General features: G+C 48.1%; 1 protein-coding gene across 1 annotated transcript in view; it reads right to left on the bottom strand.

Moving 5' to 3' along the window:
- The window catches only part of LOC147683193 (uncharacterized), a 502,788-nt gene that overhangs the window by 107,933 nt on the left and 371,266 nt on the right, over window positions 1-23,589 (bottom strand). The window contains exon 21 of the mRNA XM_086942506.1: window positions 20,491-20,526. Within this exon, the coding sequence (XP_086798632.1) occupies window positions 20,491-20,526 (36 nt within the window). The remainder of the gene's footprint in view (window positions 1-20,490; window positions 20,527-23,589) is intronic.

The raw sequence follows: 23,589 nt of genomic DNA on the forward strand, positions 1-23,589 counted from the left end.
AACAATACATTGTACAAGCGTTTCTAAAGGAACACTCATGAAAGATTTCAGCGAGTACCTCGTTTGCAAAACGAGCCTGACTTCACCTCCATGAGGGCGAAGGCTCTAGGCAAGAAAGATTGAGGTTGAGATGTTCCCTGTGAAATTTTTATGAAATGGCTTTTCTTACCTCAATGTCAAAATGACACATTGACGACAAAGGACACTGGACACCCTAACGTGTTATTGCACTGCACAGATAGGGCAGAGATGCTTTTATTAATTAAATCTTAATCTAAAAAAAACAACTAGATTTGACTGTCCTATTTCAGTATGGTGCATGAGGTGGCGGTGGATATCACACTCAAGTGCAATCGGCTTAGTCACCTGTTTAAACAAAAAAAGACTTTTAATTTTTTTAGGCCACTGGTTTTATTGAGTTCTTTCAAAGTAGTTCAGCACATTTGGAAGGAGCAGCTGGGGTAAATTAGTCAACTGCCTATCCCAGCTAGTCCATAGCCCACCCTAACCAGCCAACAGCCCATACCACCCCTTAGAAGCCTGCCTCGACAGGAAGGAGCAGCTGGGGAAAACATGTGAACAACCCATCCCAGCTAGAAGGAAGTCCATCCTAGCCAACCAAGCGCCCATCACACACCCTTAAGGAGCCCACCCTACACAAGCAGGAGCAGCTAGGGTGGCATGTGAAGAGCTCCTTCCAGCCAGCCCAAAACCCACTTAGCCCCAAGAGGATCTCCACTGCATTACATGAGTAGTCCCACTCCTGCCCGCTTGGATCCACACGTCATAGGAAGATTGACCTAGCCTTGCACTAGCTTTGGCATCCCATGGCGAGAGCTCAGTGTGGGCGACCAACAGCCTACCACGACTTTTAGTCTAACTTTACCTCTGGGAATTGGTCCTCAGTGTGTACCAGGAGTAGCATTACCACGCAAAACAAAGGGCACCTCGTAGTGAGGCCAATTGTATGCTTTTTAGAGATGTTCCTCTGGCTGAACATTAAATGCGAAGTTCACTCAACTCTTTTGTGGGCATTGAATGGCCCACAATACAAAAATTTCAGAAACATTGAGTCAAACAAGTTACTTACCTTCTGTAATGTTTTTTCTGATACTCTTGTCTAACCATAGATTCCTCACCTTTAGAATATCCCCAGGAGCAAACTGGATCTGAATATTTTTTTCAGCAATGTTCTTGTATGCTGATAGGTGTGGCCATGTTGTTTCACAGTGACGCAGAACCTCCCCAAAAGTGATAGAGCCACATATAAGTGCCACCCTTTCATGCTGACATCAGGTTCCTAATCTTTTTCAACATGTTCAGACATGGATCACTTGGAACAAGTTGCAGGTGACAGTCAAACTTGGAACCATATTATGTTTGGAAGTCCACTCCTCAAAATCGGGAGGTGGGAGGGCAGTGAGGAATCTGTGGTTATATAGAGTATCCATCAGAAAGAGCATTACCAACGGTAAATAAGTTGTTCTTCAGATGGATATTTTTAACAATCAATTCCTCACCTGTATAATAGATTGCACAGTAGTGCTTCTCAAAGAAAGTTGACTCAGATTAGGAAGTCTTGCAGGGCAGAGCAGGCAAATTGACACTCCTGCCAGACCTGACTTTCTAGCTTGTGATCTAGCCCTGATCTCTTGACTGGGTGAGAGCTTTATGCTTAATTCAGAGACTCTGTCCCTCACCACCCCTTGTTGTAAATAAGACCTGACTTTAAAGGCAGAAGTGCTTTATGAACATGTCTACTAACACCCACATTGTAGCCTGAAAGATACCCGGAACTGGAAACTCCCCAAACCAATTCTTTTGTAGCACACTTGACCATGATGGAATGAGCCTGCAGGCCTTTGGGGAAAGCTTCTTGGACAGCACATAGTAGATTTTCTTGCAGAAGCCTATCCATCTTGATAGGGTCCTTTTCTGCAGTGCCTTCCCTTTCTTTGCTCCAAAGAATCCTACAGAAGATAGAGAGACTGGCAGGCATGAAAAGGTGTCACTACTTTGGGGAAGAAGGCTGTTTGGGTCCTCAGCACTAATTGGCCAAGCAGAAGCTGGTAAAGGGTGGTTGAACAGACGGCGCTTGCAGTTCACTCATGTGGCCTGTAGAAGTGATTGCAATCAGGAAAACTGTCTAGAGCTGCTTTAGTACCAGTGAGCACCTGGGCACTGGCTCAAAAGGCATTCACATAAGAATTGCCAACACTAAGTTAAAGTCCCATCGTGGAATTACAAACAGTTTTTGGGGAACTTATGTGATTAGACATTCTATAAAGCACACCCAACAGGTGGATAACATGTAAATGGAACGGGATGATCAGATAAACAGACAAGGCTGACAGGGCCAACAGCTAACACTTAATTGTGCCCACTGTAAGGTCTTGCTAGGTCAATGATAAAAACAAGCAATAACACCTCTGAAGGTTTGACCTGCAGATGGTTAGTTTTATAATTGCCCAGTCAGGCAACACATTTCTTCCAACGCCCATCATAAGTGAACTTTGTCAAGGGAGTTAGGCCACAAGGATAACCCACCACTGTGGCTAGCAGACTAAATCCCACCACTCAATCTCCACACATTGACATGCAAGTTGAGGAGATCTGGGTGCAGGATCCTCCTCGTTACTGAGACAGAAGGTCCTCCCTAAGTGGGAGTCAAATCAGCGGGCAAAGAGCTATGCTCAGGGGCTCCGAGTACTACACTCTTCTGGCCCAGTCTGAGGTGATCAAATGACTCAGGCATGGCCTGTCTTGATATCCCTCAGAACTTCAGGCAGAAGATGTAGCAGCGGGAACAACAACAAAAGACACTAACCATCGCAGTCGAAATATGACTCCCCGTGACTTTCGTGGTGGACACTCCAGTACACAATAGTTTTGACACTGAGTGTTCTCAATGGTGGCAATGTGATCTAACCACTGCATGCCCCATTGACAGTAGAAGCCCCTTGCAACCTTGGGATGGAGACGCCACCGTTGATCTGATAGACTATGTCCGCTCAGTTTGTCTGCTCTGGCATTCAGAGACCCTGCTAGATTGCAGGCTACCAGTAATATGTCCTTCTGGCCCAGCAAACTCCAGTGACATATGGCCTTATTCACATGGAAGTTATGTTGTCTGCGAGGACCTGCACAAGCCTTCCCTTGATGCACAACAGAATGGCTTTAAAGGCCAGACAGATCACCCAAAGATTCAGAAGATTAATATCAGAGTCCAGAGGGTTCTAATCTCCACCTTCTGCAGATGGCCCCAACCCACTAGTTACATGCGTGTCTCAACCCTGAAGTCTGTGTGGGAATGTAGAGTGGCCTACAGTACGTCAGGTTGGCACTCATTCACCACTACAGAAGATTCTGAGCAGTCTCATGAGAGATCTGCATAGAGATAGAGAAGCAGCCGGATGCTGAGCGTTTTGAAACTTGAGTTTCTACTGCTGGGCTTGCATTTGCATTGGTGTTCGTGGAGAGGTTGATGCATGAGGTTAGAAATCCAAGATATCTAACAGCCACCCTCAACTTGATTCAGGACTGCACTTATTTCCTAAGTGCCTCGAACATACTGAGGTGGGGGAGATGCCTTGAATACCACTGTGTTTAGGGCAGTCCCAATGAAGGAAGTCCTATGCCACCTGGTTATTTAGTTTATTAATGAAAACCCCCAAAGATGAACACCAATCAATCAATCTGGTATATTTGTTAAGCGAACTACATACCCGTGAGGGTCTCAAGGCACTGGGGGGGGGGGTAGCGGGGGGGGTTGCTGCTACTGATCAAAGAGCCAGGTCTTGAGGAGTCTTCTGAAGGCCAGTAGGTCTTGGGTCTGCCGTACATTGGTGGGGAGGGTGTTCCAGGTCTTGGAGGCAAGGCCGGCAGTCGTTCTTCGGATGTGGGGGACTGTGGCGAGGGCTAGGCCGGCGGAGCGGAGCTTGCGGGTAGGGGCGTAGAAGCTCAGTCATCTCTTGAGGTAAGCTGGGCCGGCGTTGTGGAGGGCTTTGTGTGCGTGGATGAGTAGCTTGAAGATTATCCTCTTGCTGTCGGGGAGACAGTGTAGGTCTCTCAGGTGAGGTGTGATGTGGCTGCGGCGGGGGATGTCGAGGATCAGTCGTGCCGAGGCGTTCTGGATGCGTAACAGCCGTCTCAGGAGCTTGGTTGATGTTCCTGCGTAGAGGGCATTTCCGTAGTCCAGCCTGCTGGAGACGAGGGCCTGGGTGATCCTGCGTAGCATTCGTTCGGTGTTGCAGCAGGATGAGGAGACGCGTTGACCTGTTTAGTCATGGAGAGGGTGGAGTCGAGGATGACCCCCCAGGTTGCGTGCGTGGTCAGTATGTGTAGGGGCTGTTCCCAGTGAAGTCGGCCACCAGGAGTCGTCCCAGGCTGAAGGGGTGGAGCCGAGGATGAGGATCTCCGTCTTGTCCGAGTTCAGCTTCAGTTGACTGTTCCACATCCATTCGGTGTCGGCCTTCAGTCCTTCGTGGAGGTTGGTTTTGGCGGTGTGAGGGTCTTTGGTGAGGGAGATGATCAGCTGTTGTCGGCGTAGGAGATGATGTTGAGGTCGTGCTGTCGGGCGACGTGGGCGAGAGGTGCCATGTAGATGTTGAACAGCGTTGGGCTGAGGGAAGAGCCCTGGGGTACGCCGCAGATGATCTCGGTGGCGGTGGAGCGGAAGGGTGAGAGTCGGATGCTCTGAGATCTGCCAGAGAGGAAGGATGTGGTCCAGTCCAGGGCCTTCTCTTGGATCCCGGCATCGTGTAGGCGTGTTCGTAGTGTGTGGTGGCAGACCGTGTCAAAGGCGGCTGACAGGTCCAGGAGGATGAGGGTTGCTGTTTTGCCGTTGTCGAGCAGTGTCCTGATGTCGTCGGTGGCGGCGATGAGGGCGGTTTCCGTGCTGTGGTTAATGCGGAAACCGGACTGGAATGGGTCCAGGATGTTGTTGTCCTCGAGGTAGCGGGTCAGTTGTTTGTTGACGATTTTCTCGGTGACCTTCGCCGGGAACGGGAGCAGGGAGATGGGACTGAAGTTCTTGAGGTCCTTTGGGTCCGTCTTGGGCTTCTTGAGTAGGGCGTTGATCTCGGTGTGCTTCCAGCTCTCCGGGAAGGTTGCTGTCTCGAAGGAGATGTTGATAGTTTTCCGGAGATAGGGGGGCGATGATTGTGCTGGCTTTGTTGAAGATGTGTTGTGGGCATGGGTCAGACGGGGATCCAGAGTGGACGGAGTTCATTAATTTGATGGTGTCATCATCGTTGACACTGGACCATGCGATCAGGTGGCTGGTGGATGCAGGGGTGGAGGTCTCGGTGGTTGGCGGAGCGGTCGTGGCATTGAAGCTGTCGTGGATGTCTGCGATCTTGCGGTGGAAGTAGGTGGCCAGAGAGTCGCATAGGTCCTGCGAAGGGGGGATGTCGTTGGTGTTGGAGCTGGGGTTGGAGAGCTCCTTCACGATGCTGAAGAGCTCTTTGATGTTGTGTGCGTTGTTATCCAGGCGGTCTTTTAATGCAGTCCTCTTGGCGGTTCTGATGAGTTGATGGTGTTTGCGGGTGGCGTTCTTGAGGGCCGTGTAGTTGTCTGGTGATCGGTTTCGGAGCCAGTTCTTCTCCAGTTTGTGGCATGCATGCTTGGAGGCCTGGAGGTCTTCAGTGAACCAGGTGGCTTTCTTGCTGGTGTGGCTGTTGGAGGGTGTCTTGCGCGGGGCAAGAGCGTTGGCGCAGTTGTGGATCCACTGTCAGAGGTTGAGGGTGGCGGTGTCGGGTTCGGTGGGGTCGGCTGGTGGGCTTTGGGTGAGGGTGGCAGTTAGCTGTTCTTCGGTGACTTTGCCCCAGCAGCGACGAGGCATCTGTTGGGTGCGGTGGTGTGCGGTGGGCTTCCTGAAGGTGAAATGGACGCATCAGTGGTCAGTCCAGTGGGGTTCGGTGGTGTGGTTGAAGAAGACGTGGGGGCTTACGGAGAAGATCTGGTCTAGCGTGTGACCGGCGGCGTGGGTGGATGTTATCACAAGCTGTCTGAGATCGAGGTTGGCGAGGTTGTTGATCAGGGTGGTGGAGTTGACGTTGTTGTTGTTCTTGAGGTGGAAGTTCAGGTCCCCGAGGAGGATGTCATCTGTGGAGGCAAGGGCGTGGATGCTGATGAGGTCGGCGATGGAGTCGCTGAACTGTGGTCTCGGTCCGGGGGGTCTGTAGATTAGGGTTCCTCTGAGGGTGGTGTTGGGGTTGGTGTGAATCTGGAAGTGCAGGTGTTCGGTGTTGCTGAGGGTGTCATCGGTGCTGGTCGAGATGCGGAGGGTGTTCTTGTGGACGATGGTCATTCCACCTCCTGTTCCGTTGGTGCGGTCTCTGCGGGCGATCTTATAGCCTTCCGGGATGGCTATGGCCATGTCGGGTGCTGAGGTGGGGTTCATCCAGGTTTCCTTCAGGAAGGTGACGTCTGGGGCTGTTGAGTCGAGGAGGTCCCAGATTTCGACGGCGTGTTTGCGGGCGGAGCGAGTGTTGAGGAGGATCCACCTCAGGTGGTTGGGTTTGTTTTGTTGGTGGCTTTGCGGGTCGGATGCTGGAGAAGCTGCAATTCCAGCAGGAGAAGGGCCCTTGGGTGCGCTTCGGGGTCGCCTGGTAGCAGGTGTGTTCTCGTTCGGGGTTGAGTGCGTGGAGGGTGCTGGTGTCATAGTGCCATCGGGTGTCGTGTTGTCTTCGGGGTCCAGGGGTTCTAGCGCTGGGCGCGGTCCAAGCGCGGACGGGTGCAGACGGGCTTGCCTTAGGCGTGCCCGCTGCGTGCAGCCGCCATAAGAGGGGCAGATGGGAGGGAGGAGCAGCTGGGTGGGGGGCGATGGACGAATGGGAGCAGGGGGGGCAGGGCCACAGGGGATGCAGCAGCGGGAAGCGGGACCGGTGGAGGGCCCGGGGAGGGAAAAAGGCAGAGCAGGGAGCCCGAAGTGTTATAAAATGACACAAACAGGGCAGAGCACAAAAAAATAAAAAAACAGAGCACTGGAAAGACTAGCAGAAAAAAAGACACAGTTAAGGACAAAAAAACGGGTGGAAATAAAACAGAGCACTGGAACACTAGCAGGAGAAAGGCACAATTGAGGAGAAAAAAGCGGGTGGACCAAGGCCTACCAGGCGGGCCTCGAACTCAGCAGGAGCGGGGTGTAGCACGGGCGCAGTCAGGTGGAGTTACGCGGCCACTGATCAGTGCCAGCCCATGACTGACTTCAGCGAATCCGTCTTGAGCAGCCAGCTGTCAAGGATTGAAATCACATGTAGCTCTGACCTCCGAAGATGGGAAGTGACCGCTGCCATCACTTACATGCACATCTATGGGGCCAATGTATGGCACAAGGGAAGCAAGGCAAATTGGAAGTACTTCAAAGCACCTGTGAAGTGCAGATAATGCCTGTTGGACTGAAGGACGGGTTAATGAAAATAAACATCCGGCAAGCTGAGGACACCACACAAACTCCTCGGTCAAGAGCAGAAAGAATTTGAGACATGGGGAGCAATTTGAATTTGTCTCTCCTCAGAGAGTAGAGTCATTCACAGATGGGGGTCAAGTATAGGCATGAGGCTTTGGACCTTCTTTAGTGCCAGGAAATAGAGCAACTAGCACCACTCTCTAAATGCGGCACCCACTCAATGGCAACATTGGCCAGGAGAAGGTTGATTCCTTGAGGCAAGATTGTGGAATGGTTTGCTGACAGTCACTTTGATGTAGGGCGAAACAGGGCGGGTATGAAGTCAAAGGAAGGGCATGGCTCCTTTGCATGATTTAAAAAGCCCATCTGTCTGACATGATGGGTCTCCAGCCAAGGTGGAAATGTCATATCCTGGCTTCTACTGACTGAGTGTGTAACTATGAGGGCATGTTAAAGAGGCTTGCCAGCTGCAGCAGAAGGAGAGAAATGATTAAAGGAGAGCTGGCCCTGACGGTGGCCACATTAACTTCATTTTCGAAGGGACTGAATATGCTGGTGCTGTACAGGCTGAGACCGCTGACACAGTCTGCAAGCTAGCCCCCTTTGAATAGCCCTTAGAATGTCTGTTATGTTGGTGGAACTGCTTCACAGAAGACAAGGGCCAAGGAATGTGCTGTGGCTCAACAATTCTTACATCACTGGAGCACCAACTGAGCTTTCTATCCAAACAATCTGGAGCCTTCAAAGGGCATATTCATTAAGGTCACTTGGACATCCCCTGAAAACCTAGTTGATCTCATCTATCTGTGCCTTTTAAGCACAATATTGGGGCCAACAGCTCTGCCTACACACACACTTAAGGTCCACGACAAAATGCAAGACATACTTTACTGTGTTCTGGCCATCATGAATCATTTGAGCCAGTGATTCTGAGGCTTTCTCGGATGCCTGGCAACATCTTGCTGGGCATGTTCTGTAAAATATATGTGTATCTGCACAGAAGGCAGACTATGCTCAAGGACCTTAAGGCTAAACTAATTGAATAGAATGTTCTGTTCCAAGGCATAAATGTATTTAGAATCTCTCTCTGGAAGTTGTTCAAAAAGGAAGTACGAATGACTTTACTTGTCAACGCCTATACCACCAGACATTCAGGCACAGGATGCCTTGTCAAAAAAAGGGGATCATAGATCCATCCAAAGTCCCATAGCCACATGTTCCCTGACCAGAAGCCCAAAGCACTGCTTAGACCAAGTGGCCATGACAGGTCATTTAGAGCCTTATTAAATAGCAATAGGAGCTCAGACAACATTGGACCTGGTTCAAAGATATCAGTTAATACATTTGCCTTTGTTTCAATCGTGGGGCAACTGTAAGTCTACTTCATTCACACTACACCTGAGCAGAGCAGGTTGTCTGCCTCATATTCACCATCATTATTCGTGTTGTGTGGAACATTCTGCATTACAGGAACTGGATAGGAGTTTGAGCTGAATAGGACAGGTAGTCTAGGAAAGTATTGGGTTCAAGGCAGAGGATAAGTGTCTGCTTACAAACTGATCGATTTACACCTTTGTAATCTAATAGTGTGACATAGACCTGAATGAAGCCAACTACCGTTTGTGGTCAGAAACAGAGTCAGATTCAGGGCTGCCACCGGAGGGATCTGCATTGGCACCAGCACAGAAAGGACTGGCATGGATCCAAGACCCAGGGTGGAAGTTTGCTCCTTTGTCAGTCTGGGTCCAGGAGTGGGTGCAAAGAGGTTAGTTGGAACTGAGTGAGGGTCCACCAGCAGAAGTCCAACTGGAACCCGTTGTGGTGCTGTGAAGCCAACCCATATGAAAGAGCAGTAGCATCGCCTCATTGAAAGACACTATTTTTGGTGGTGTTGACATCGACCTGATGAATTTAGGGTGCACCAGGACCAGTTGGTCGTCAGGATCAGAGTCTAAAGATGCTTGTGGGGTGTGATATTTTAATTAATGGCCTCACACCTTCTCCCCTGATTTTGAGTAGCAGGAGGGGGTAGAAACCCACTTACCTTTCATGCACTTTTGGCATGTTTTCAAATTCAACATACCGTAAGACTTCAGCAGGAAAGTGGCATCGTGCAGGACCACTTTCATGAATGACACCATGAACAGATTCAATGCTGGACTTATGTTTCAAACGCATCCTCTTCTTGTGTTCAGCAACACAGAGTTTTGCCTATACCTCCTGGATTGCCTTAAGGTGGATGGGGGCACAGTTATCTATTATGTTTTTGAGTCATGACCAAAGTCCAAGCACCAGAAGCACACGTCATGTGGGTCTGTGACTGGCTTCTGCTTCCTGCAATCACAGAACTGATTGAATCCTGTCATTTTCAGAGGAGGCATCTTCCCTGGCACACTGTACTGGTAACTATGGAGTTGTTAGAGTTAGAGCTGAGCTAAGGCTCAGCATAAAACATGCGTAATTGACATCAGTACAGAGGAGTGGTGCGTATATCCATATTCGCTTCGTCATTGTCAGACTGTGGAGCCACATGGCACCACTTATCGCTTGCAGGAGCTCTCCTGAAAAAAATCTCTGTATCCAGTCTGGCACTGGGCCTAGTCCAATGGTAAAAAATCTAGCAAATATTGGTTATCCAAAAAGAAAAGAATAGCATATGAAGCCCTGCAACGCTGGTAGTAAATGACTGTGTACCCCCACGGATACTGACCAACACCCACAGACAGCTCCAGTATCTAGAGAAAGGCCTTATAGTAGTGTAGGCAGAATTGGAAGCATTACATAATATATCAAACATCAACTAAGTGTCAGAGTGTTTCTTAATACAGCACTGTGGCGGTATTGTTCTCTTTATTTGCTCGTGTGGTTTGCCTTTCTGTGTATGTGGCATGGGTCATCTCTTGTTTACTTCTTTCTGGTTAGCTCTTGTTTGGATGTGTGCTACATACTTAGTGCCACTGGACCTACACAGCAGGGGAAGACCAAATTATGTATGAGGGTTGAAAATAAGTATGCATCAAGAAAAGTAAATTATGTGGTATGAAGTGGAACATTTTGTGACAGTATTTCTTTATTTCCATGTTGAGAATGAGCAAGGGTTTCAACTAATTACTATCAGTTTAACATCCAAATACAGCAATCAGCAGCTAACCACCCGCTAATCTTTGCAAAGTGCCTACCACTGCATTTACTAAGGTTTGATGTGTTTTGGCCTAGATACACTTTTTAAAATCTACAAATTTTCCAGCAAATGACTGATTATTAGTGTGACACATTCATTCATTGGATTCTTTATTTGATGATTAAAAATCACCATAAAAGTACAAACATACAGTATACATTCAGTTCATTTCTTTTTAAAAAACAAACCACCAAATTAACATGAGTCCTAGTGTAAATACAACAGCAAAGGCCCAATGAATAAAACATTATAGTTCATTAAAAATAAAAACAATCACGAAAGTCTCACAATTCCCCCCCCCCTCTAGTTGCTCTTAATCGAACAGCTACTTTGATAAAAATTAATAACACAGCACAATGTGAGAGGGTCCGACGCCTGTTGTAAACAAGCATTTGCAATGCAATAGGTCTCGCATTAGGAAAGTTTGAGCTATTGGTCTTGTAAATGACAATTTTTTTATTTATGTGTTGGTTTTGAAAATAGGTAAATTAATAGCTTTGTCCTTTACAATGCCAATAGTTATAACTTTCGCAAATGGCACACCTATAACCTGGGGTTGCGCTGAGTGATGCTGTGGTGGTGCTGAGTGGTGCTGTGGTGGTGCTGAGTGATGCTGAGTGATGCTGTGGTGGTGCTGAGTGATGCTGCGGTGGTGCTGAGTGATGCTGCGGTGGTGCTGAGTGGTGCTGCGGTGGTGCTGTGGTGGTGCTGAGTGGTGGTGCTGAGTGGTGCTGTGGTGGTGCTGAGTGGTGCTGTGGTGGTGCTGAGTGATAATGTGGTGGTGCTAAGTGATAATGTGGTGGTGCTGGTTGGTGCTGTGGTGGTGCTGAGTGGTGCTGTGGTGGTGCTGAGTGGTGCTGTGGTGGTGCTGAGTGGTGCTGTGGTGGTGCTGAGTGGTGCTGCGGTGGTGCTGTGGTGGTGCTGCGGTGGTGCTGTGGTGGTGCTGTGGTGGTGCTGAGTGGTGCTGTGGTGCTGTGGTGGTGCTGAGTGGTGGTGCTGAGTGGTGGTGCTGAGTGGTGCTGTGGTGGTGCTGTGGTGGTGCTGAGTGATAATGTAGTGGTGCTAAGTGATAATGTGGTGGTGCTGGTTGGTGCTGTGGTGGTGCTGAGTGGTGCTGTGGTGGTGCTGAGTGATAATGTGGTGGTGCTGAGTGATAATGTGGTGGTGCTGAGTGGTGCTGTGGTTGTGCTGAGTGATAATGTGGTGGTGCTGAGTGATAATGTGGTGGTGCTGAGTGATAATGTGGTGGTGCTGAGTGATAATGTGGTGGCGCTGAGTGATGATGTAGTGATGTAGAGGGCAGAAAGGCACAACAAGTGCAAATTTCTTTTAAAACCATCCCTATTTATACATTTTACCTGGCACCCTTGGCTGTGTGTGTGCGTGCAGTGCCGGTGTGTGTGCGCAGTGCCGGTTTGTTGTGTGCGCAGTGCCGGTGTGTGTGTGAAGTGCCGGTGTGTGTGTGTGAAGTGCCTGTGTGTGTGAGCTGCATCTGTGCGTGTGAGCAGTGTCTGTGTCTGTGTGTGTGTGAACAGTGCCTGTGTGTGAACAGTGCTTGTGTGTGAACAGTGCCTGTGTGTGTGAGCAGCCTGTGTGTCTGAGAGCATTGTGTGTGTGACAGTAACTTGTGTGTGTGAGGGCAGTGTGTGTCAATGCAACGGGGCTCATGTTATCGACCTCAGAAGCATTAAAAGTGTGTGTCTTGGAACGTCTGAGGGCAGCTCGTGTTACAAGCTTGCTTTGAAGATGGTCATGCAGTGCTGGGAGTGGAGCAGATGGTCCTGTTTATGACCTGCAGAGCGCGTGTGAAGTGGGCGCGGATGAAGTGACTGGGGGGTGAGGGGTGTGCAGCCTGGTGTGCTGAAGCCTGGCAGCAGAGGCGGCGCGCGCCAGCAGAGGCGGCGCCTGCACACAAATTGGCTAAGTGGCTAAGTGGCTGGTGGCAAATGGACGCACATCAAAGGAGCCGCGAAAGTAGCATGCAAGCAGAGGGCTTTTGTTATTTATTTCCACTCATCTGTACTAGTGTTCGTGCTCAAATGACCCCAGATTACACGTAAATTATACATGATGAAAGGCCAAGAAATTATGTTGGGTTACTCCCACAATATATGTACAGTTCATGAATGTGCAATTTGTTGTTTGCTGATAGCTGGATTAATAAAGCTAGCTCAGAGGGTTAAAGCGCTGACGACCGATCTACCTGTGATATGCAGTTAACACGCTGGAGACCCTTAGGGCCGACGCAGCCTCTCATGTTTCTGCGGTCGATAAAATGAGCAGCTGGGTTTATGTGCACATATAAAATAAATTAGTCTCTATTTTCTTAGTATTATTACACTTAAAGTGTAGGCTGTTTTTCTGCATTTAGTTCAATATACACTGCTATAACCAGTGTCGCACGTTTAGTTATAATGTTTCTGATTGTCAGTTAGTTTTCGGGTGGATTAACTTTCTTCTTTAATCCTTCAGTGTTGTCTTGTATTGTTTTATACGCATGTCAATGTTTGTTGGTGAGTTTAGTACACAAATTCGGTATGTCTGCATTTGCTACAGTTTTGGGTCTTTCGTGTTTTTTAGAAACGGATGGAAGGCTTCTTGTGGTGATTGTGAGTTAAACAATTGCCCGTGCGACTGTTCCTTGTGCGTTGTTTCAGAGTCGGTGCTCCCCCTGGGTAGTGAGTTCTGTGATTTACAGCGATAGAATGAAATTGCAAAGAAAGGAACATCGAATAGGAAGATGGGTCTGAGGACTTTAAAAAGAGAGGAAAAAGTGAATGAATTAAATAGTGAAAGAAAGATGCTGAGGAAGGACGGGGTGTGTGACAAGGGAGGGAAGGACATAAGATGGAAAGAAAGAAAACTGTGGGTAGATGAGAAAAAGTGAGAGAAAAAGATAGGAGAAAGGGACGACAGCGAATAGAGGTTACAATGAGGATCGGAGAGAAGAAAGGTAATTTAAAGGGAAAAAAAGAAGGAAGAAAAAGAATTACGCATTGAGAGAAGGAAACTGTGGAGTACAGGGAAAGAAGAAGTAAGCCCTGAAGTGAGAGAAGGACTGTCATAGGGAGGATGAGGAAGACGAGGCAGACTGAGCAAGCTGGAGAATAATGGAACGTGAGAGAGTGATGCGTGGGCAGAGAGAAGGCAGGCGCTGGAGAGGGAGGGGGTGGGATGCCTGCGAAAGGGACGAAACACAGAGCGAATAGAGGTTACAATGAGGATCAGAGAGAAGAAAGGTAATTTAAAGGGAAATATTAAAATAAAGAAAAATAATGAAGAAAACAGAGCACTAATTAAAAAGTGAGAGATGGGCGAATGAAAGAAACCGTGAAAAGAAATGGAAAGGAAGGAAGCAGTAAGTCGGCCGGCTGGGAAATGCTCTCGGCATTGCGATTTGCAGAAATAGAAGACGCATTTTGTTGACAGTGGTGGGTGCGAAAGCGTCTACCTGGTCAAGTTCAATGAACTTTAATTATATTTTGAGAGAGCAGATCACCCCCAGGGAGAGGCTGAAGTTACCTTTGGCAAAGGATGGCCGCGCACAGAAGGAGTCTGCCTCAGAATGTGAGCAACTGGGAACTTGTATGGGCAAAGGGCAATAAAGACTAGAATCACATTATGGTGCTCTCATTAGGGGGCTGCAAAATATGTCTCGGATGAGTCGCAGACCGATTAGCTGATACTGTCTAGTTGCTTTGATTTGGTGGTGTCTCTGCACATAAGACAGAGGGATCTGCGGCTTCTGGACATTGGGATGGGGTGGTAAGGCGTCGATGGTAGCATTGTTGTGTGATTTTCATAAAAGGGCGCTAGAGGGTATCAACCACCACCCCGGGAAGACCTGTAATTGTGTGAGGTACGGGGTTTGGGAGTGAGTTACAGAGAGGGTAGAACGGGAGTTGCCTCCCCTTAGGCGATTTCGAAGAGGGGAAATCTGCATGTCACTTAGCAGCTGATGCCATGTGCTTTCGTTTTTTTGATCCAGACGTAATATATATATTACTAATTCACTTTGCATAAAAAGGCTTCAAGTTTGATCTTTTTCATTTAAAGCAAGTTGGCTCTAAAACACAGCTGACTCGGTGTACCCTGGGCATCTGCAGAGTGGCCCGTGGAGACCCTAGCATCATCAAATTGCTCTAGAGAGTGAAGGCCATGCTAAGATTGCTGCCTTTCAAAACCCGTGTTTGAAATAGAAATAATGAAGTTCTGGCACTCATAATATCCGAGTACCGGGCTGTTTGCTCCGGAAATGGTCCGCTCCCATTGGAAGCATCCTGCTGAGGCGTACAGTCACCCCTACCCTCCACCTTTAAAAAACAAGTTAAAAGGAGACCAAACTGAAAGTACGGCCGGCAGGCCGTGAATAATTAGGGGGTGACAAATGCGCTGGGAGGGCTGCCTTTGATGTGGGAATGCGAGGCAGGCAGGCAGGCGGCTGGTGGCATTGTGCACGCGCTTCATGCACTGCAAGGAATCGCCAGCCAGTGGTGGTGTGGTTAAAGACTGGATAAGCCCCTATAGAGCTTGCCAGCTGTGCTGCGCACAACAGGCGAGCCCTAAAAATCAAAGCCTCTTTAGCACGTTTTATGTTAGATTTTTTTAAGACGTCTACCAGGAATCTACGCCTGGGTTCAGCATAAAATGGACATAGCAATACAGAATGAAGGAATCCTGCGGAGACCTATTGTCGCAGCCGCAGGTTCCCTTCTGCTCGATAGTGGATGAATACCCTAATGGTGATACCAATAAATATGGTAAAAATTTGAGCCTAAAACGGTTCATTAAAAACCTTTCCTGTGCATTATTTAATAAATATAGGTAAGGTTCCATTCCTTCTGAGGTCTTTACCAGGGTATATGCACACACCGTGGTTTTAGCCCTTTCTTGTTCAGTTCTCTGTGCGGCTTTATGTGCAAAAAACGCTTTTTTAACAATTGTCTTATGCTGGGGAATGATCACTGTCGGATCAGTGAAGAGATTCCCTAGACCCAGGGTAACCAGTATAGACTTTACATGAATGAGCCACGGGATTCGCGACCATTTATCTCTGCCCAAGCAGTCCTTCAATATTTCCCTGCTTAGGCTCGCCTCTGGGTTTATCCAGATTTTAAGCCAGGTTAAGATTGGCCTAACCTTTATCAAATCTTCAAGGTAGGGTATCCCTAGCTCCCTGTGTGCTCTTTCAGCCGCTAAACTGTGTGGGGCTTTCATGACGGAGTGTAGATGTTTGTTCTCCTCCCGCTGCAGTTGGCAGGTATTTACAAAGCCCCACACCTCTGCCCCATAAATAACTTTGAAGCAGCACATTGAGTTATACAGGATCATCACCTGTTCGGGGCACCACCTCCTCAGCCTTCGGCCAGTACCAGCTATTGCCCCATTGGTGGCATTCATTTTACGGCAACGATCCTCTATCAGGGCGTTAAATTTTAATAACCTATCAAATAGTAAGCCCAGATATGAGAAAGATTTGACCTTCTCCATCTTATGACTCCCTATCATGAAGGTACATTTATTAGAAGGTTTTTTACAGACAGATAAAACATAGGATTTACCCAGATTAACAGAAAGGTCTAATGAGCCCATAAAAGAAACAAAACCATCAATTAAAATCTGTAAACTCTTTGGAGTGCGCCCGAGGAGGACCGCGTCATCTGCGTAAAGTAACACGGGAGCATGACGCGATCCTACTTGGGGACAGTCAGACCCCAACTGTAAAAGGTACAGCTCGAGGTTATTAATATATAGGGAGAATAAAAAAGGCGCCAGGATACAACCTTGGCGTACCCCACTTTTGCATTGGAAAGAGTCAGTGCATCCACCCTCAATGTTATACCTGACTTGTGCTGAGGTGTTACTGTGCAATTCCCTTAAAATGTTAATGAGGCAAACCTCTATCCCCATGCTGGTCATCATGTTCCAAAGCTTGCCCCTGTTAACATAATCGAAAGCAGCTGCCAGATCCATGAACCCCATGTGAAGGGATTCATCACTGGCCAAGGTGTATTTGGCTGCTATCATATAGAGGTTCAAGCATTGGTCACTTGTGGAACGACCCACCCTAAAACAATACTGTGAGTCTGAGATATTATTTGCTTCTGTCCACTCAGACAACCGGTTTAATATCCCCCTTCCCAGGATTTTGGCGGATACATCAATCAGGGAAATGGGACGATAACATTGAGGGTCGTCCCTGTTACCCTTTTTAAAAATAGGGACAATGGTAGCAGAAGACCAGGAGGGCGGTAAGCCACAGCGGATTGCAGTATTGATAACTCTCGTCATTATAGGGGCCCATAATTCCACCGAGCATATGAAAGAGCAGTAGCATCGCCTCATTGAAAGACACTATTTTTGGTGGGGTTGACATCGACCTGAAGAATTTAGGGTGCACCAGGACCAGTTGGTCGTCAGGATCAGAGTCTAAAGATGCTTGTGGGGTGTGATATTTTAATTAATGGCCTCACACCTTCTCCCCTGATTTTGAGTAGCAGGAGGGGGTAGAAACCCACTTACTTTTCTTGCACTTTTGGCATGTTTTCAAATTTAACATACCGTGAGACTTCAGCAGGAAAGTGGCATTGTGCAGGACCACTTTCATGAATGACACCATGAACAGATTCAGTGCTGGACTTATGTTTCAAACGCATCCTCTTTTTGTGTTCAGCAACACAGAGTATTGACTATACCTCCTGGATTGCCTTAAGGTGGATGGGGGCACAGTTATCACATGTTTTTGAGTCATGACCAAAGTCCAAGCACCAGAAGCACACGTCATGTGGGTCTGTGACTGGCTTCTGCTTCCTGCAATCACAGAACTGATTGAATCCTGTCATTTTAAGAGGAGGCATCTTCCCTGGGACACTGTACTAGTAACTATGGAGTTGTTAGAGTTAGAGCTGATCTAAGGCTCAGCATAGAACATGCATAATTGACATCAGTACAGAGGAGTGGTGCGTATATCCATATTCGCTTTGTCATTGTCAGACTGTGGAGCCACATGGCACCACTTATCGCTTGCAGGAGCTCTCCTGAAAAAAATCTCTGTATCCAGTCTGGCACTGGGCCTAGTCCAATGGTGAAAAATCTAGCAAATATTGGTTATCCAATAAGAAAAGAATTGCATATAACGCCCTGCAACGCTGGTAGTAAATGACTGTGTACCCCCACGGATACTGACCAACACCCACAGACAGCTCCAGTATCTAGAGAAAGGCCTTATAGTAGTGTAGGCAGAATTGGAAGCATTACATAATATATCAAACATCAACTAAGTGTCAGAGTGTTTCTTAATACAGCACTGTGGCGGTATTGTTCTCTTTATTTGCTCGTGTGGTTTGCCTTTCTGTGTATGTGGCATGGGTCATCTCTTGTTTACTTCTTTCTGGTTAGCTCTTGTTTGGATGTGTGCTACATACTTAGTGCCACTGGACTTACACAGCAGGGGAAGACCAAATTATGTATGATGGTTGAAATAAGTATGCATCAAGAAAAGTAAATTATGTGGTATGAAGTGGAACATTTTGTGACTGTATTTCTTTATTTCCATGTTAAGAATGAGCAAGGGAGGGGAGGAGCTACGACAGCAAGCAAGATGGCCGCATAGTCTCTGCTGACCTCCGTCTTACGCTCCAAGATCCTGTCACTTATCCTGATTTCCTGCCCCGGATCCGTGTGTGTGAACTAATCTGCACTCCGATGATGTGATCCCTGGGTTTTTCTGACATTGTGGAGCTGAGTAACGCCGAGGACCGATTTGTGGCCTAACCCAGTCTGGAAGCCGGGGTCTCGAGTGCTGGCTTAGCCGGGTCTGAGTTGAACAACAGCGGACTGTTGAGGGCGGCAGGGTCCGGTCTCTGGAACTTTCGAAATTTTTGGATTGCTTTGCTACCATCTGCAGCCTGGTGTTGTGTTGGAGGTGAGGAGACGAGTGACGCACGGTGCTGTGTTGCAGGGGTCCCTGACCCGGAGGCCCGGCACTTGCATCGCCGGCGCACCTTGGGTTGGAGTCTCGTCGCGCACTAATGCCTGCTGACGGTTGGTCCCTCACGGCTCAGTCCTGCTCCGGCTGATCTTACCCCGGAGAAGGCGCCTCTCCGTGGGGATCATTATGCCTGAAGAAATATGGAACCGGGCGGAGCAGGCCCAAAGTGGCCCGTCATTGCGGGAGGCACTTCAGGCGACTGTGGCAGCTCAGACCTGCGGCCTGTTGTCGGCGGCAGATGGACTTAAAGGACTGAGACCGGATCCTGACTCGATGCCCGAGACCCGGCAGCCAGCTTGCCTTTTGATCGACGCCCCAGTGGCGCAATTAGACCCGGTGCTGGAAGCTGTGCCTGCCCCTACAGAAGTGGATCTACTTGAATGGGCTGTGATCGGTGACTTAACTAATTTTTTGGAATCCCCGGTTTTGCAGCTGTCGGAACATTCAACTGCTGTCCCTATCTTGGAACCTTTTAATTGGTATTGTGAACTGTTTTGGATTTTGTCGAACCCCCTCCCCAGTCAGTATATCAAGATGGCGGATGTGATAATGCCTGGCTTCGGAGACGGGGAGGGACATCGTCGGTACCAGCTGCTTACTTTGGGATCTACTGTTCTTTTTTCATCTACTGAACTATGTTCCGACCACTTCTGTGTATCTTTTGACATTTTGATGATGGGGCTTTATTCGTCTGAGGGACTCAGCGAATTCGATCGACGGGGCCAAGGCTGAGACTGTTGTTTGGGTTGTTCATTGTGGTTTTATCGGTAACGGGACTGCTTCATTAGCTTAACGGAGTCCGGGGCAGAGTTGGTGGTTCCCCCCGGGATGTTTTCTCAGTTTGGACTATTCAGGTGTGACAGTTTCGGGGGGACCCCTTTGTTAGGGCGGGGGGGAGAGACCGGGAGCACGTAGAAGATAGCCCTCCTCCATTTCCCCTCTTTGGGTGGGGTTTAATTTCTTTCTGTCTTTCTCTGGGTCTTTCTATATTTCGGGTCTCAGTTCTTGGGCGACAGGCACGCTGCTAGGGGGGTAGGCCGTAGTCATCTGCAGGGGTGCAGGGTGGGGGGTTGGGGGATGGGTGTTTTGTTTTTCGTTTTATTTCTATGGCCTTTTTTCTTATCTTTCTTTGCCCTTTTCTTTTCTTCCTTTCCGGGTCAGTGTAATGGGTTCATTTTTATGGCCATTTCTGCTGTTTCATATGTGCCTCAATTCTCGGGATGTTTCAGTGCTACTGGGCGGACATTCAGCTGGCGCGAACTGTATTTGTATGCTTGCTTAACCCTGAATAGTATGTTTTAAAGCCGCTGACTTACACGAACACGGTTTAACTGTGGACATATCGCTATTTCGCCCCCCCCCCTTTTTCGCAACTTGAGATGTTGTATGGCACCTGATCCTTCTATCTTATATTATAAAATGGAACCTTTTTATCCTGTTACCAACTGGATATGTTTTACAACCAGTACGTATGGTGTACGTGGCGAATCTGCTCCCCGGGATGCTGAGTCTGGGTTTTGATTGTTTTATTGTGTTGCAACTGCTTAGCGGCCGGCCCTGGGGGTTGTAGGCCCGTGTTTGTACTTGGTTGAAATGTCAAATAAAGGTTTTCCAAAAAAATTAAAAAAATTAAAAAAAAGAATGAGCAAGTGTTTCAACTAATTACTATCAGTTTAACATCCAAATACAGCAATCAGCAGCTAACCACCCGCTAATCTTTGCAAAGTGCCTACCACTGCATTTACTAAGGTTTGATGTGTTTTGGCCTAGATACACTTTTTAAAATCTGCAAATTTTCCAGCAAATGACTGATTATTAGTGTGACACATCCATAAGTATGTAAAAAACGCCACAGCTGCAGAAGCGTACAATACTGTATAGTGTTCATTCTGGCTCTTATACATTTACCTGCACACCAGGCTCTCCGCGTGGTCCTGTCTGCCCCTGGAATCACAAGAACATCTCATGTTATTATGGTATTTCTCGTAAGCTGGTGCAGTGCAAGATATTATAATGTATGCTTTATAACATCCTAAGAGAGATGCTGCTCTGAACTCCTGCTAACAAATCCATAACTTCGCATTTTTATTTCTCCAAGAACATTCCAGGCTGTAATGTGTTTCCAGGATCTTTTTACAACTGCCCAATGTTCTCCCCAGATTGCTGTGCACACCTGACACTCGCAAGAGCATTAATAACATCAGAAGCTTAATGTTACCAGATTAATGCAAACAGGCCTCCTGCAAAAAGGAGAGGCTCCTGGGAAATTCTGAGTCTGTCTAAAATAGTTCAAAAGCACCAAGCAAGACCTTGAGACGAGAAGAGATGCTTCAGGCTAAATAGGATAATGCTAAAGATGGCAAAGGTAAGAAAACAGTGAGTGGGGTACTTAGAAGTAAGGAAGCAAATACACACAGCATTCTTGGAAAATAACCACAGGTAATTCCACCTGGGGCATTTCCTGCTAAATATGATGTAGTCTGTCAAAAACCAAGAGCTGCCTCATTTTGTTTATGCACCTGCCCATCCTAGAGCGTCATTCTTATGCAGAAGCACATAATTTCTGTTAGTCGATGTTATATTGTATCACTTTCCATTTAAACTGCTACGTTAGATGTGTAATAGAAGGATCAGTAACGACACAAAGGTAGCCCCCTGCAGCTCAAAGCCCTCATTAATGGAATGAGGGCCATAAGGCAGGGTATACAGTAGTTTATAATTAGACCGATTAAAAAAGTACTCCTGGGGAGAGTAACAATTTACAACTTAATGACAGCAGCTAGAAAGGAAATGGAGAGTCAGCCACAACACTACTGACAGAACAACCTACAAGTCTGCACCCTGACCCTATCACCAGCAAATTAGAGACATCAAGAAAAAAGCACTCGTGGACCGCATTTGCTAGAAGGAGATCTTCTATATAGTCAAGGATTTCACCTTAAGCTCAGTCACTGTCAACAACATTGCAGCCTCCCAAAAACTCTGTGGCAACCTGTCCAACTTCTTCCACAGCCAAATTGCAAACATCTACAGCAAATTCACACACTAACCCAATCCCAGCAGAGCGGCAATAATGCGGCCCATCCACTCTGAATTCCCAGAGGACCCATGCCCCCATCATATCTATAACCTGGGAACATCCCCAATCAGCACCACCCTGACCCACATCATGAACACATCCATCATGTCCGCCATTTTTCCAGGATGAATGGAAAGTTGCAGATATCAATTCCCTCCTCAAGAAGCCCACAGCCGGAGAATGGGGCCGGAGTACATATACAGGGGAGGATCCAGCGCCGGGGTCCAGGTTCAGCAGTCTGGCGCAGCACAACGGTGTGGAGCGGGAAACCATCGACAGTGGTCACTTGTCTGATGTGGAGGAATCAGCGGACACTTGGCTGCACCCTTTAGCCATAGCGATCCGAGTAATGGAACAGGGAGCGCATGGCATAACAGAAGATCTAGACATGGAAATACAAGATTCCCACTCCTGATGAAGATCGGAACTGATATCCGTCACAGCAGCACACCGCTGCTGGGGGCACGCAAGTTATGAACATCATTTTTTTTCTGATTTGATTTACTTCAGTGTTAATTCGTTGCTGGCCTGTTACCACTTGAGGGGCCCAAGAGGCGGAGATAGAACCGCCCGCACGGCTACTGGACGGTAAAGTCCGGTGGCTCCTGGTGGGAGCCTTATTTAAAGACTCTGTGTTAACCTAGTTGGGGTTGCTAGTGGGAGGGCGACAGGCCTTTACTACCTGAAAGTCCTGTGAGTTAATTCTTGTTTTTTGCAGATGGGATGGACGGGAGGAAAAGGTGGGGTGGGGGAGGTGGGAGATGGGGTTTTTCTATCAGTTTGGATGAAGGGATGTTGGGAGGGAAGTTGGGTGGGGGGGGGAACGGTTAGTTGAATGCAGTCATTTGGAAATGCAGGCATGCACCTTGATACACCGTACCGCACATCCATCGCAGGGACAAACGGTGACTGAGGTTCACTTTACACAATGGCAAGTACATTAGCTGTACCGCAACAGGGTGACAAGGGAATCACTATCTTAACCTGGAATGTGAATGGCTTGGGGTCGAAAATTAAGAGGGGACTGGTGAATGCTTTCCTCAGGAGAGTAGCACCGGATATCATTTTATTACAGGAGACACATCATAGAGGTACTAAATGTGCGTTCATAGTGAGGGGCCGCCATACAGTCCTGGCACATGCAGGATACACGTCAGACTCCAGAGGGGTGGCGTAACTAATTAAAAAATCGTTCCCTTTTTGCATCACACGCACATGGCTAGACCCCCAGGTGACATATGTGGGAGTGCAAGGGACATGGAAAAGGCGCAGGTACACTATAATTTCGGTCTATGCTCCACCAAAACTCCAGGCCCGCACACTTAAAGCAATCACATCCATTCTCCTGGGCACAGCAGATACCATACAAGTAGTGGGTGGCGACTTTAATGATGTAATGTGTGAAGTGCAGGATCGTACAGGGACGGCGCGTAGGGGGGGACACAGACAGCACTGGCGCAGCTGATGCCTAATATAGGACTCACGGACGTTTGGAGGTGGCTCCACCCTACGCAGACAACTTACTCTTTCTACTCAGGGGCACATAGGGTCTTTTCGAGGCTTGACTATATATTCACATCGAGACAATACCTAACAGCGGACGACGTGGCGGAATACAAAGCGAGGGGCATCTCGGACCACTCACCCTTATTTGCACAGATGGGAGGGGTGCGGGGGAGGGGGGGAGCCGAATGGCGCTTAGCGGCGTGGGACCTTCAAGCGCCGGAGATTTTACGTGGCATCAGAGCTGACATTAAGGTGTATGTGGCTGAGAATGAAGGAACAGTCGACTCAGGGGTCACCTTCTGGGAGGCGATGAAACCGGTCCTACGGGATAGAGTACAGAGTAGGTTGGGGGAGGATCGGCGAACAAGACAAGCCGAGGTTGCGGGCCTGGAATCAACAATCTTGACCATAGAGAAGGAGTA

Source organism: Lissotriton vulgaris, chromosome 11 (assembly GCF_964263255.1).
Source record: "Lissotriton vulgaris chromosome 11, aLisVul1.2, whole genome shotgun sequence".
Lineage (NCBI taxonomy): Eukaryota > Metazoa > Chordata > Amphibia > Caudata > Salamandridae > Lissotriton > Lissotriton vulgaris.